Genomic DNA, 13,435 nt, shown 5'->3' on the forward strand with positions numbered 1-13,435 from the left:
AAAATGTAATCTACGGTTCTTGCGTTGTGGACATATTTGAACAACTTGCGTGATTATAGAGTTTAAATGCATTTTCTCAATTGAAATTATACAGTTAGTTTCGATGTCGTTATTTTTCTGTAAAAATCGGGACTTGCAATTTAAATTGTATCAAGAAATTTAGAAATGAAATTTCTTTAAAAATAATCACAGAGGTAGTCAATACGTCAGAAATTCTTAGTCCATGTGTTTTTCGATCGTAAATGGCTATGAGAAGTTAGGTCTTAAACTTATCATCATTCTGGTTTTTTTTAAACAAAAATAATCCTGTGCAAGGTAGAAAAAAAACGTCTAAATGCTGGGTTTGGAAAAACGACAACAAATCGACTAATATGTAAAATGATTGCAACCGATATTAAGTTACTTAGACCATGTAGCTATGCAACTTTTGGAGAGAAAAAAAGGTTATAATTGTTTCCTTAACGATTGAAATATTCATAGAAATAAAGTGGTATGTAATCATAAGATTAAGGGCCCTATTACTCAAGACAAGTCACGAGCCATTTTACTCGAGGGAGTCATTTAGGTTTTACAGTAATCGAGTCGAGTCGAACTGCAGTCGAGTAGCTCGACTAAGTCGACTGCGAAAAAATTAAAACATGATAGCCGCCATACGGGCACATAAATTAATTCGATCAGTTTCACTCGACTACCGTAATGCGACATTTTGCTCGACTCGACAGTGACTGGAGTCGAGTCGAGTTGTTCGACTCGTTTTGTGTAATAGGGTCCGAAATTTCTGTAAATTTTTGAGCGAAAAAAATTTGATTTCAGAGGGTCAACAGTAAATAAACGTTACAATTTTAAAAGAAAGTTAAGAATGTTATACTGCCAGAAAAAGTCCTACGCTTCTGAAGCGCCTTTTGGAAAATTGATCACCCCTATGAAAAATTTGACTTTTGTATATTTTCGTATGAACGTTTTCGTATAATTTGTAACGAGTTTTTTCCGTTTGGGGACGTTGCCTTAGACCCTATATCAATTCTTGGTCTTTATCATTTTTGGAAGTTACTTAGTACCGAGGTGAGAATAAAAAAATGTTGTTCTTGACCTATTAAGAACCACGATGAAAATTAAGCCGTCAAACACTGACAATTCGACGAATTAAGAACTCGCTGAAAGAAATTATTTTTAAGTAACCGCTTTCAATGATGAAGGGTAGGTGATATTTCATAAGTTAAAAGACATTTGCACATCTCAATTCGTTTCGTATGTTATTCTAAGATAAGTCATCAAACAGCACTTAAGCCTGCTCTTTCTCCTCCGTGATGGGAACGATTCCCGAGTACAACCATTCCATAATGTACAAATGCACACGATGCTTGACCTCCAATAGTGCTGGACTGTTGTAGCCGGAGATCGAGTTCAGATCGGCACTGTTGAAGTACCCTTCGATGACCACGGCAGCGGCATCCTCCGCGTAGTAGTTGGTGATACCGATGTCTCGGATCGGGTCGAATTCTCCGTTGGTGAAGAAAACGTTGGTGATTGCAGGATTCTGGGCTCCAAAGTGGACATTCGTCAGTTGAACTCCATCAGCTACAACCGAGCTATCGAGCCAATCACCGTAGAGTTCGCGGCAGAAGTTTAGGAAGAAGTTCATGGTCACCATATAGCCGAAAGGCTGATCGGCGTTGTCAGCGGTGAGGAACCATCCGAATTCGGTACAGAACTGGTAGACACGCTGACGGAGACCCAAAATGGAGTTCTCGAAGGCATGATTCTCGGTGTTAGTGTGAGCTTCAACAGTAGCGTGGAAGTCGAACGGCATGCAATCCAGGAAATAGTATCGCTCCTGAATCCAGTGAGCAAGAACTTCCAGATCTGTTCTCAGCTCACTATCGATGAGTTCATCGCACACATTTTCTGCGCCATCGGTTGTTTGAGGTTGCAAAATGGCTGTTTGGATTCCTTCCTTGATATTGTAGAAGAAAGTTTCAACATCCAGATAGTATTCGTTGTCCACGGGTTCGCAGGTATTGAACATATCGGTAACGACATTGGTGAAACCGGCCAGCATCAAAGCTTCAGCAGTACGGAATCCACGCCAGATACGGCTATAGCAATCATCGGAACCATGATCACGGATAAGCTCACCGATTTCGTAGGCGTATTCTTTGAAGTTGAGTCGGGCTTCCATCTGGCCACTGGAGGACCAAACACCATCGACCAAGTGAGGATACCGTTGACGAGCCCAGGCAGCCATTGCTCCAGCATAACCCGTTCCCAGCAGGATGACCTTAGCGTTACCATCGCGAACGACGTTCGTCTTCAGATGCCAAATCCACTCAGCCAGATCAACCATCGCCTGCTCGACCGTCAAGAAGCTCATGTTTTCGGCGGTAAGGTCACTGTTAAAAATAGAGAAAAAAGGGCAGTTCATAAGTGCGTCCGTTGAATTTGCTTTAAGTATGTAAGAACAAAAATAGCAACACTATGTTTTTTTTTGTTAAAAGTTGAGTGATTGGTTATCATATGTATAAATAATTTGTTCTTCATTTTCAAGCTGCTTCTAAGATTCCATCTGAATTTCATGAATTTTGACGAAATTTTCTTCGAGCCTTTGCCAATTTTAAATTTGAGCTATATCACACTGCTTATCGTTTTAACAATGTCGTTTAACAATGGAACAAAGATTCTCGGTTGCGTTTTGATTCGAAAAATGGCCGTCCATTTGTAACTTTTTTATCAGTAAATCTTCAATGAATTCTTTGAATCTTCAATTTTGCATCATTACTATTTTGGACACAGCTTGAAAGCTCAGATAAAAAAACTCCCTAATCAGACCTGGAATGTCAATTTGACACTCATCGCTTGAAATCGCTATATCTCGCTTGTTTCTCAACCGATTTTACATAGTTTATTATTTTGGGAACTTCTTCAATAATGCAACTCAAATATGTTTTTAGACAAAAATTAACCTACAGTAATTTTATATGTACCATATTTTTGTAAAGTATCCCTTTATGAATTAACAACAAAAGAACTGGTATAAAATTGCCATTCAAGTGAATAGAAATTTATTGAGGAAATCTTGCGTTAATAAACCCCAATGCAATGCGAGGTTGTATTTAAGTATAAGAAAATATAAAAAATTGCAAACTGACAAGAAGTTTGAAAAATAGCTAGCTTTGAAAATTTGTCAAAAACTCTGTGTTCCGTATTTTACTAACTAAAGGTGCAAAAATGTTCATAATTATGTCAACTTTTCGATCCTCTTTTCAAAATTTAATGTGACTTTAATAAGTTGACGGTTCATTGATTGAAAAGAACGGGTTTACACCAATTTTTGCAATTTTTATGGTCATGATCCGGAAAAATTTCCTTAAAATATAACCTTGTGAGCAACTTAAAGCTTCTAAATTTCGCTTTGTTGGACACTATAGAATGTTCCAGAAATTATAACCACACTTTCACCACACCACAAAAAAAAATCATTTAAATTTAATTTATTTTATTTGACACACTGTCTCATCATTTGTGTCCTATCCAGCACTGAATGTCTTAATTTATAAGCCAGACTTCGCACTTTTCCTCGAACGTTCGCGGATTCATGTTTTTTGACACAAAACAGACGTTTTGGCTTTTGAGCACTCCGTAGCTGAGCTACAGTCTTTTTTAAAGCATGTTTTTTGGACCTTTTTTTCTAAGACTTAGAAAAACAAAATCTGTAGTGTTGCAGCTAATTATTATTTGAAACACATATATGAATTGCGTTACAAGGTTTCCAAAACTATAAATTTTGTAAAAATTGGTTTAGAAACAAGAGAGATGAACAAAAACTCTAATGGGTAAAAATATCTGGGACGGTGAAGTGGTAAAATGGCGGAGAAAATCTTTTTTTTTTTTTTAATTTTTATTCAACATGAAAATAAACGGAAATTTTTTTTTCGAAACATTAAAGACCCTGATGAAAGTCTAGAAATCGTTTGAAATTACAATTATTTATTAAATATGCTCGTTGAATCATGTTTCCTACCAAACGAATATTACTTGTAAAAATTCAACGATCCTAGAACTTGAAATGATTGTTTACGTAATTTGATTATGAAAAATTAATGCGCATATATTTTTAATACCAGATATTCTGAGTTTTAAGGTTTAACGTGAATTCACTACTCACGAATCAAGCTAAGCTAAGCTAAAACAAACACTTGTTAAAAATTATTTACTTCAGATGAATAATTCTTACGTTAATAATGTTTAGCATGCTTATTTTGTTAAAAAATGTACAGTAGTGATTTTTTTTTATTTTTCACTTTTTCTTCTTAGTGTAAAATAAAGAAACGAGAAGATTATTTACATGTAAGAAGAACTCTACAAACTTAATGAGGGTAAAAATTCTGTTTGAAAAATAGTGTTTGACAAATAAATAAATAAGGTAATAAATCTAATGCATTCTACTAAATAGAACTCAAAAAAAATTAATGATAACTAATTTTTACTACTAGTTGAAGTTCTTGTAATCCAACGAGGTGAATGAAAAAAATTTGATTTTCCAAAAATGATTCATGCTGAAATATTCCAGGTCATTTAAAAGAAGTTTAAATGAAAAACAAAAAACAAAAAATTCACCATTTCCTCAGATCCGTAAAAAATTGCATTTTTTTTCTGAATTCGTAAACTACGATAATTTTAAAACCCGGTAAATTTGATTTCTCTCACAAAACATTTATTGGTGTGTGTATTTCAAGAAGATGAATATTCTGAAATTGGTTTTTGTATGGTTTTGACTTTGTGAAGATTTTTGGGGATATTTTTAATTATTTACTGGTGTTGGAAATAATAGCATCACAAAGAAAAAAAAACTCAACAAAAAACCGGAAATTACTTTTTTGTTTTTTGTTTCTGAAAACAACTTGTTAATATGTCCGAATGAAGAAGAATGATTGAAAAAAGCATACAAACTAAGTTTTCCAAAATCTTCCGAAGCATGGAACGTATAAATTTAACAATAAGTATAACAACTTACCCACAACTTATTCAATTATTGTATAAATATATATTACGTCTACGGTTGACTTTAAATCCAACTATCATTAAGCAATATGTTTCGATAATTTTTATTTATCAAATTGTGATTCAATTAGGAATCCTTGCTTTTAGATTTTTATGAGCAAATATCTACCACAGTGGGCCCGGCTAAATTAATATGGGTAGTAAATGTACTTTTACTTCTCACCGGGATGCTGACAAAATCTGACTCTATGTATCATAAACAATTTATGAGCAAGTATCTATCGATTTTGAAATAAAAATTGATTTAGGTTTGCTTTAAACATACCAATTGAACATGATGATAATGAAGTATGTTATAACTCCTTTCCAATTAAATAAATAAAACATTCATTTTACAACAACGGAAGTTGCACAGTACCAGAATATTAATAATTTAAGGTAAACTTTATAAAAGTTTTTTTTTTTCAACTACGATTCAAGCATTGATGGATTTTTCAAAACTTTATTTGCTGCTTTATTGGATTTTTCAAAACTGCTATTATTAAAACCGGCTAAAATAAAATGCGGAGTTCTCCCGTATTTTGCGGACTGTGAATATCAAAATCTCAGTATCTAATGAACTTCAAAATTTTCAACCCAAAATCTGGACAAAAATAAGTAAACCGAATTCGAAAAAAAATTCGATCAATATTGAAATATTTTCAACTGATTTATCAAAAGTTTTATCATCTACTTAAGTGAATGTCCTGAATTAAGCATATCATTCTCCAAATGATCATTTTCAAATTATTATAAAAACGATATCATAGTTGATTTGCTAATATCACTGAGTGATTCTCTTAACATGATATTTTTATGCTTTAAATCTTATCCTTTCTACATTTCCATTTCATTATGATCTTCAAGTCTTGTTTTTTTTTCAGTAACTGAAATTCAATTCATGTTCATGTTTTTTTCTGAATTTTGAGGAGGGATCTTTGTTTATGGTACAAAACTCATTTGGATTCCTTATCTGACTTTTAATCATTTAATCCCTATGCATTCTATTTTTTTTTTCAATCGATCATTTTCGATATACCCCTTTGGCTTTGAGGGCATCGAATGAAACTTTTGTCATATTTAGAAAAACAATTTGACAACATTTTTTTATCTGATAAGAATCATATTCATAAACATCTTCTGAAAAGGTTTTCATCTGTGTTTCAAAGATATAAAATTGAAATTCACAGTTGGTGCAATTTCTGCTTTGGCTCTGAGTGCAACTTTGAATCTCTTGTTTAAATTTAATTCATACTTGGTTCCTCAAAACTTCATTTGAAATTTTGAATTCGAATTGAATTGAATTTAATTTTGTTTTCTATTGTTCAAATCTTCATGATTCTTCCCAACTGTCATTAGGTAAATATTTCACAATGAAGCACAAACCAGGCGATCAATGATGAAAAGCAAATCATTTCAAATATCGACCCGGTCATTTTTCTAATCAGAGAATCATAGAAAGGGTATTAAAAAAAATTAGAATTAAATTTTGAAATTTGCAGTTTATATCAGAGCTTTCATTCTAGAGTAATTTCTATACTCTTCCGCAATGTTTGCACGTGATTAATTAACAATTTTTATTTGAAGATACCATAAACTTTTTTTAAACATGGCTTTTTGAAGATAGTACTCATCTTCAGTTTATTTACACGTTTAAAATGTTTTGTATTCTCTGGGATAGCATTTGAGATAAATTGAATCACAGACGGCCCTGATCACACGTCATTATCTATAATTGTCCTGAAAAAAGAGAGAACAATGCTGAGTAACAGAACCCTTCATGAGTTAAACATACAGAATAGAAAATTTATTGGATTTACACATAATTTATAAGCTTTTAGAACAAAATCATATTTTTACTTTTACTTTATTTTTTGAAAATGTCTTTATGATCAGTAAAATTCAACATTTTTTGCATAATGACATTTTTCTTAGCATCTGAGCTCAGTTTTTGAATTTTTTTTTATACCAAAACAGTTATGCAACTTTCTTTTAAAAAAAAAAGTTCATATGATTTAGGAAGATGTTTGTGATTGATTGAGCCTACATTTTTTTTCTGAATTCCATTGCCTATCTTCTCAAATTTCTATTAAAAAATAAATTTGTTTGGATTTCAGAAACTGTTTTTTGAAACAACACTATGCATTTAAGAGGTACGATATCGTATTTAATAAGTTTGTAAGACTAAGTATTCAATCTAGATGATAAATGTATACTTAACCCTTCGTTTCATAAAGTTACAAATTTGCAACAATTAATTAAAACTCTTATAAACTTCACAGTTAGTTAAAAAGTCAATTTTTTTTTCGATGGGAATAATATTTCTAACTTAAAGATCATGTTCAATTAAAAAAAATTACTTTTAGTGCTTAAAGGTACAAAAACAACAACTTGAATCTGAAAAATATGGAATGTGGAAAAAGCCTTATTTTTCAAATTTTTGGCCTAGTGAAATTCATATTGAGAATTTTTTTCGACTCAAAAAAAAAAATATTTTAGTGTTCCCACTAAAGTAATTTACATAATAAACAAAGTTTGAGAATTTTTTTTTATTTTTCTCTCATATAACGGGTTTTCAATAACTGTTGCAAATTTGCAACACCATACAACGGTAGTACCCTAGTGTGTTTTCGAAACTTGCATCGTTAAACAGTGTATTTGTTTCCCGATGAAAATATTTTCGTTATTAATTATTTATTATCATGTTAAGGCCGTATTAAGAGGGGGGGGGGAATGAGGAAAATTGCGCCCCCCCCCCCCCCCTCTGAATAAAGAGGGCCCCCCCGAGGTGAAAAAAATAAAAGTTTTGCTCTAAACCGTGATCAAAACTAGAAAAATATTATTTAAAGTTCAAAATTTATCAAATTTTAAACTAGGGCTGGTCTGAATAATTAACTTATATAGGATTTGTAATCCAGCGTATTTAAAACACATTATTTTGATTTTTTTTCCGCGGCCCATTGGTATAACAAATACATATTCTGAATAAAAAAAATTGTCGGATGCCTTCATAACTTGCAAAATAAGCATACACCAATTTTCAAAATTTCTATATTATTGAACGTGATACAAATTCAAGTACGGGGCTTTATCCAGAGAGCTTAAAAATCTAATAACAAACAACGAATACATTTTTTTTATTTTTCCACTTGAAAATTCAGCACTATCTGCCAACATTCGATAACCGAGGTTTGAGGTTTTTTTTCCTTTTTTTCTTAGAGATAAATGAATGATTTGATTGAAAATAACAATGCTCATTATTTTTTACTAAAGTATGAGCCGTTTCTTATAATCAATCGACGAAAAATGCTCTTTATTCATACTATTGAACCTTTTCCTGGAAGCTCTGGAAGTGGATTTTAATTTGAAACTTTTTGTTATTGGATTTAGTTTTATTTTTATTTCTTTTTTATTCATAAACTGATTTCAAGTTTGAATTCTTATTATAGAATCATGTTCCAAATTCTAATGCCAATTCCGAAGAAATCTTTATTGTTCTTTTAATTTTGCCAACAAATGATATTTAATAATTTAATGTAATTTGTAATTGGATCATTCCTTCAAATCTAAATTGAGATTTTGCTCTTCAATACTCAAGTTTGTTTATTAAAACTGGCATATAGTTATGGTATGGTTTAAGATTTAGAATCTTTATCAGAACCAATTTAAATACGTTTTCGTAATTGATTTGTGTTGATTTGTTCAAGGTTATGTTCAGAAAAGTTGTATAGGTAAGAAGCTTTCCATTTAGCACCTTTAAGCAAACGTAAGGAATAATTTCCTCAGTAGGTGGTGTATTATCGCATAACTACTCCTAACTAATTTCTCGAGAGTCTTTGTAGTCTAGTGGATAGGCTGGTGCGATTCTGGTTCCGATGTGCCAGGCTGGGTTCGATTCCTGGTATCGGCGAGACAACTTTTGGGTTCGAATCCCATAATAAGCCGACAGGTAAGATGTGTTTCCTCTTATAACTGATTATATGAATGTTTAACCAGCTGCCAGCTGGCCAGGTATATACACGGATGCCGGAATACCTCTGAGTAACCTAATTGACTCGTTCTTCCAAAATATTCCTACATCAACACGCAATACTTCACTCCATAACAGTTCATACGAAGCCATGGGGTCGGTCCAAGAATGCATGTGAGCACATACTTAGGCAGAAACTGCGGTGAATCCGTGCACCCATGGTGGATAACCAATATACATAACTACTCCCGGCTAAATTCTCAACTTTCTTGGTGTCCAGAAATCTAGATTTGCGAAGTTCCTGTGCGAAAACTATGATTAGTACAAAAGAAATTTGGAATAAGCATTTATTTCCAGTTGCCGAGTTTGAAGAAAAAAAGGTGTAACCGTTTCATGTTGTTGCAAATTTGCAACAATTAATATTTTTGCTAAATAACCGAAATATGTGAAAATAATATTTTTTCATTATTTTTCCCTTCATGAATTTTTTCGAGAAAAAATAAAAAATCATGAAATGAAGGGTTAAGAGATTTTTTTATTTAAAAAACATATCGAGAAATTAAATATGAAATTTAAACTTCAGTTATCATTTAAGTTTATACATTGGTACACGAAAATAAAGTAGTATAAAGTGATGCAATTTAAACGTGGCTTTTATTTTCACCGAAAAAACATTCAATTATTCGGTTATATGCTTATCGATCGTGTGACGGATTGGTTTAATGATATCACCTACAAACTTTATATTGCTTTTTCATCCTAGACTAATACTTTTGGGTATATAACTCAGGAACCAAATTTTTTTAAATAAATATTAAGTTTTTAGAAGCTTTTGAAGATAAAATGTGTTGCATGATGCCCTAGTTCACGGTACTTATAATTCGTTCTAATAAAATAGTGCCTATACAAGGAAAATAAAAGAAAGGTAAAATTTACCGAGATGGCAAGGTGAATTTTCGTGAAAGCCAAAAAGGTATTTTCTACCTCTTCAAGATGAAACTCACCCCTCAGCGAGGTGAAATTTACCTGAATTGAGCTGAAAAAAGGTACAATTCACCGAGAAAAAAGATGAATCCAAAAAAGTAAATCTTACCTCGTAGCAAGGTGAAGTTCACCTGAACTGAGCTGAATAAAAAAGTTGAATTCACATAGAAAAAGGTAAATCCAAGTAAAACTTACCACGTAGCTAAACAAAACGGTAGGTACATTTCTTCTGGAAAAAAGTAAATATTTGTCGAGCCCGTTTATTGAGGTTAAGCTGTTTTGTCGTTCAGGAACAAGTTTTGCTTCATGCCCAATATGGAAAAATAGGAACAGAATGGTAAGTGTTTTCTTAGAAATCATTTAGTTGTGCTGGTTCTCGTCATATACAGAGCTTCGAGGTGTATTTCATGTCACCCTCCAGATTTCATTCCGGAAAAGCAGGACCTGACCGGATTAGTCGAACAGAGAAGGGCATGAATGTGTTAAGGCAGTGCAGGAGGATTCAGCGGCCATGGTGGTGCTTGGAAGAACGCGAAGCCGGACTACCACGAGCCACGGAAACAGAGGACTGGCCTCAACATTTATTTTAAACACGGTCATTTCAAATATCAAAAATAAATATGAAATGGAAGTCTCTATTTATTTCAAATAAATATAATTTTTTGAATGAATTATGTTTTTTTTTTAAATTAAAAAAAAAACCTATCAAACCAACTATCATATACCTTTTAAATAAGTGAATGGGGGAAAGGTATCTTTTTTTTTTTCTTGGTGAATGCGAAAAAGGTAAAAATTTACCTTTTTGCTAGGTGAATGAAAGAAAGGTAAAATTTAACTCGAAAGAGTTGTGGAAAAAAATCACCTCGCTTCTCGGTAAATTTTACCTTTTTTTTATTTTCCGTTTATGTAAGTTTTCAGCTTGAGCCTCAATAATAAACTTAAATGGGAGGGAAGAATGCCATCAAGTGTAAAATTCCTGGCAAGAAATAAAACCTTTTTATTTAAAAAAGGAAACTGTAACCAAAAAATTATTGATAACGTTTTTCGAAATTGAACTTGTTAAAAATTAAAGCGCTGATATTTGTGATTCAAGTGGAAACAAGCAAGTCAAGATAAAAGTAAGAGCTTTGCGGTTCTCGTTAAACGTGCTAGAGATAAAATTTTAATTAACTAATAATCAAACTAATTTATGTGTTTTTTACATGATGTCATGTAAAAAACATATGAATTCCTTTTGACTATTAGTTTTTTTATATGTTCAGTAGAATAGTGAATATGTCCTTGTTATATAAATTTACGTTTTATTCTAATATCTATTCCAATGACTGTTAATAAAATTCTACAAAAAAAATCTATTTTTATGTAGAAAATTAAAGATATGAAGTTGTAAGTAGCCCGTTCATCCCCAAGGTTTATTATCAACTATTTATAAATGTAGACGATGAACACATTTTTTTTCACTTGATCATTGAAGTGCTGAGCAAAGTTTCTGAAATCATAAAAAAAAACTATATTTTTGCAAAGCAAATTTCTTAAACAACTCTTGATTACAGTTCTTGAATTTAAGGGCAAAATTTTTAAACATTACTTTAAAAATTTATTTAAAAACAAATGAAATTTCACCTTCAAACAATTCTATAGACCCTCCCATTTTGCAGATACAGTTGCGTTCAAAAAAGAATGAAATCGCGTGAAGCCGCGCACCCACTTCCAACTTTGACAAGCTGCCATTTCTCTCACGGTTGATATTTTTGTATGAAAATTTCACACAATCTAGTTCAACTATCCAACTAACGTTCTACAAAATTAGAAGTCTTTACAATGACAGAAAACGAAGTTACAGCTATTCCCGTAAAAAAGGGAAATTTGGAGAACAAATGGATTATGATGTTTTCCATACAAACATCCGTCCAAAAAAGAATGAAATCGTCTGCTTGGCGATAATGAACCTTATTTTGTACCCGACACCATTTTTGATCACGTTCATCGATTTTGACGAAACTTGGCCTGGTATTAGATCAAACATTTTTGCATCTTTGTACCAAATTTCAAGATTTTTCAATGAAAATCATCAAAGTTACAGGAAATTTAGTGACGGAACTCCAAATTTCCCTTTTTTACGTGAATAGCTGTAACTTCGTTTTCTGTCATTGTAAAGACTTCAAATTTTGTAGAGCGTTAGTTGGATAGTTGTACTAGATTGTGTGAAATTTTCATACAAAAATATCAACCGTGAGAGAAATGGCAGCTTGTCAAAGTTGGAAGTGGGTGCGCGGCTTCACGCGATTTCATTCTTTTTTGAACGCAACTGTATTTAAACTTAAGTTTTAGTTACTGATTAAGTGGAAAAATTTCATGTTGATCAAAGCTACTTCAGTTTACGGTAGTAAGAATTAATCTTGATTTAAAATTTCCAGTTTCTACAGTATTCAAAAAAATCTTACGCGGTCGGGAAGCTGCGTCCATAATAGCGATGTTCGTTGGTGAACATCCAGGCACCCTCGTAGAAGGCAATATCGTGGAAGTGACCATGTTCGATATAGTACTGTTCAATTGGCCACGGTCCTCCCACGAAGATGAAGATGGGTCCTCCCGGTCGATAGAACTCATCGTTGGAGAAGTACTGGAACTCGAAAGTTTCCCGCCTTTGGGGATTGAAATGATCGACCCGGGTGCGGTGCATGTATCCGATGGTGTGCGGATTTGTGGAATTGTAACCTTCCGGAACACCCGGTGGCTTGTAGGATTTCAACATTTTGTCCACAATCGGAGCAATTCGAACGGGTTTCTTCACTTCTTCGGCCAAAACGAAAGCGGCCAGAGCCACTAGGGCAACGATCACTATTTTGCTCACCATTTTTCCGGGCTTACAACCGATCCGATCAGTTGTACAGCTAAAACTGATTCTTGAGAGTTTTCTAAGCTTATGAAATTGATTAGACTTGAAAAATCCAGAGCCTATCAGACCCCGGAATAGAGGTCATAAAACTGCCACCGGTGCCAAAAGGTTAGGATTAACCATATCTTAACTGCATATTTTAACCCTGATTGATTAAACGGTAGCCGATTGTACAATTACGTCCAAGCGTAGATAAGGTCGATTGGATTAGTTGCAAGGTGTTACACAAGTTCTATCGATAAGAGCAAGTGGGCAATAAAGGGTTAGGAATTTTGGCCGTTCGATTATTTGGTAATGAATTGATACCTACTGAATCAAAACCACAGCGGGCTTTACCGGAAAAATCAATAGAACAGTTTTTTTTTAATTTTTGATCGAAAATTACACGGTACATTTTCCCCGTTTGCCAGAGAAATATACAATCTCGTCTGGATTCAAATAAGGTGTGTGAAGAAATGTTTCGAATTGCAATTGATAAGTTTTTACTTAACGGAAATGGTGCTAGAGAAATTATTCGCTTAATGTTCGTGAATTCCTAGAAACTT

The 13,435-nt window shown here is 33.0% G+C and overlaps 1 protein-coding gene across 1 annotated transcript; it reads right to left on the reverse strand.

The window, feature by feature from the left end:
* Positions 1 to 1,248: 1,248 nt before the first annotated feature.
* LOC129748994 (putative serine protease K12H4.7) lies at positions 1,249 to 12,877 on the reverse strand. Its single transcript, XM_055743810.1, has 2 exons — positions 12,436 to 12,877; positions 1,249 to 2,390 (listed from the first exon to the last, which is right to left on the reverse strand). The coding sequence occupies exons 1-2, from the start codon at positions 12,846 to 12,848 to the stop codon at positions 1,283 to 1,285; spliced, it is 1,521 nt and encodes a 506-aa protein (XP_055599785.1). The 5' UTR covers positions 12,849 to 12,877; the 3' UTR covers positions 1,249 to 1,282.
* Between the last annotated feature and the right edge of the window lie 558 nt (positions 12,878 to 13,435).

Source organism: Uranotaenia lowii, chromosome 2 (genome assembly GCF_029784155.1).
Source record: "Uranotaenia lowii strain MFRU-FL chromosome 2, ASM2978415v1, whole genome shotgun sequence".
NCBI classification, from domain to species: domain Eukaryota; kingdom Metazoa; phylum Arthropoda; class Insecta; order Diptera; family Culicidae; genus Uranotaenia; species Uranotaenia lowii.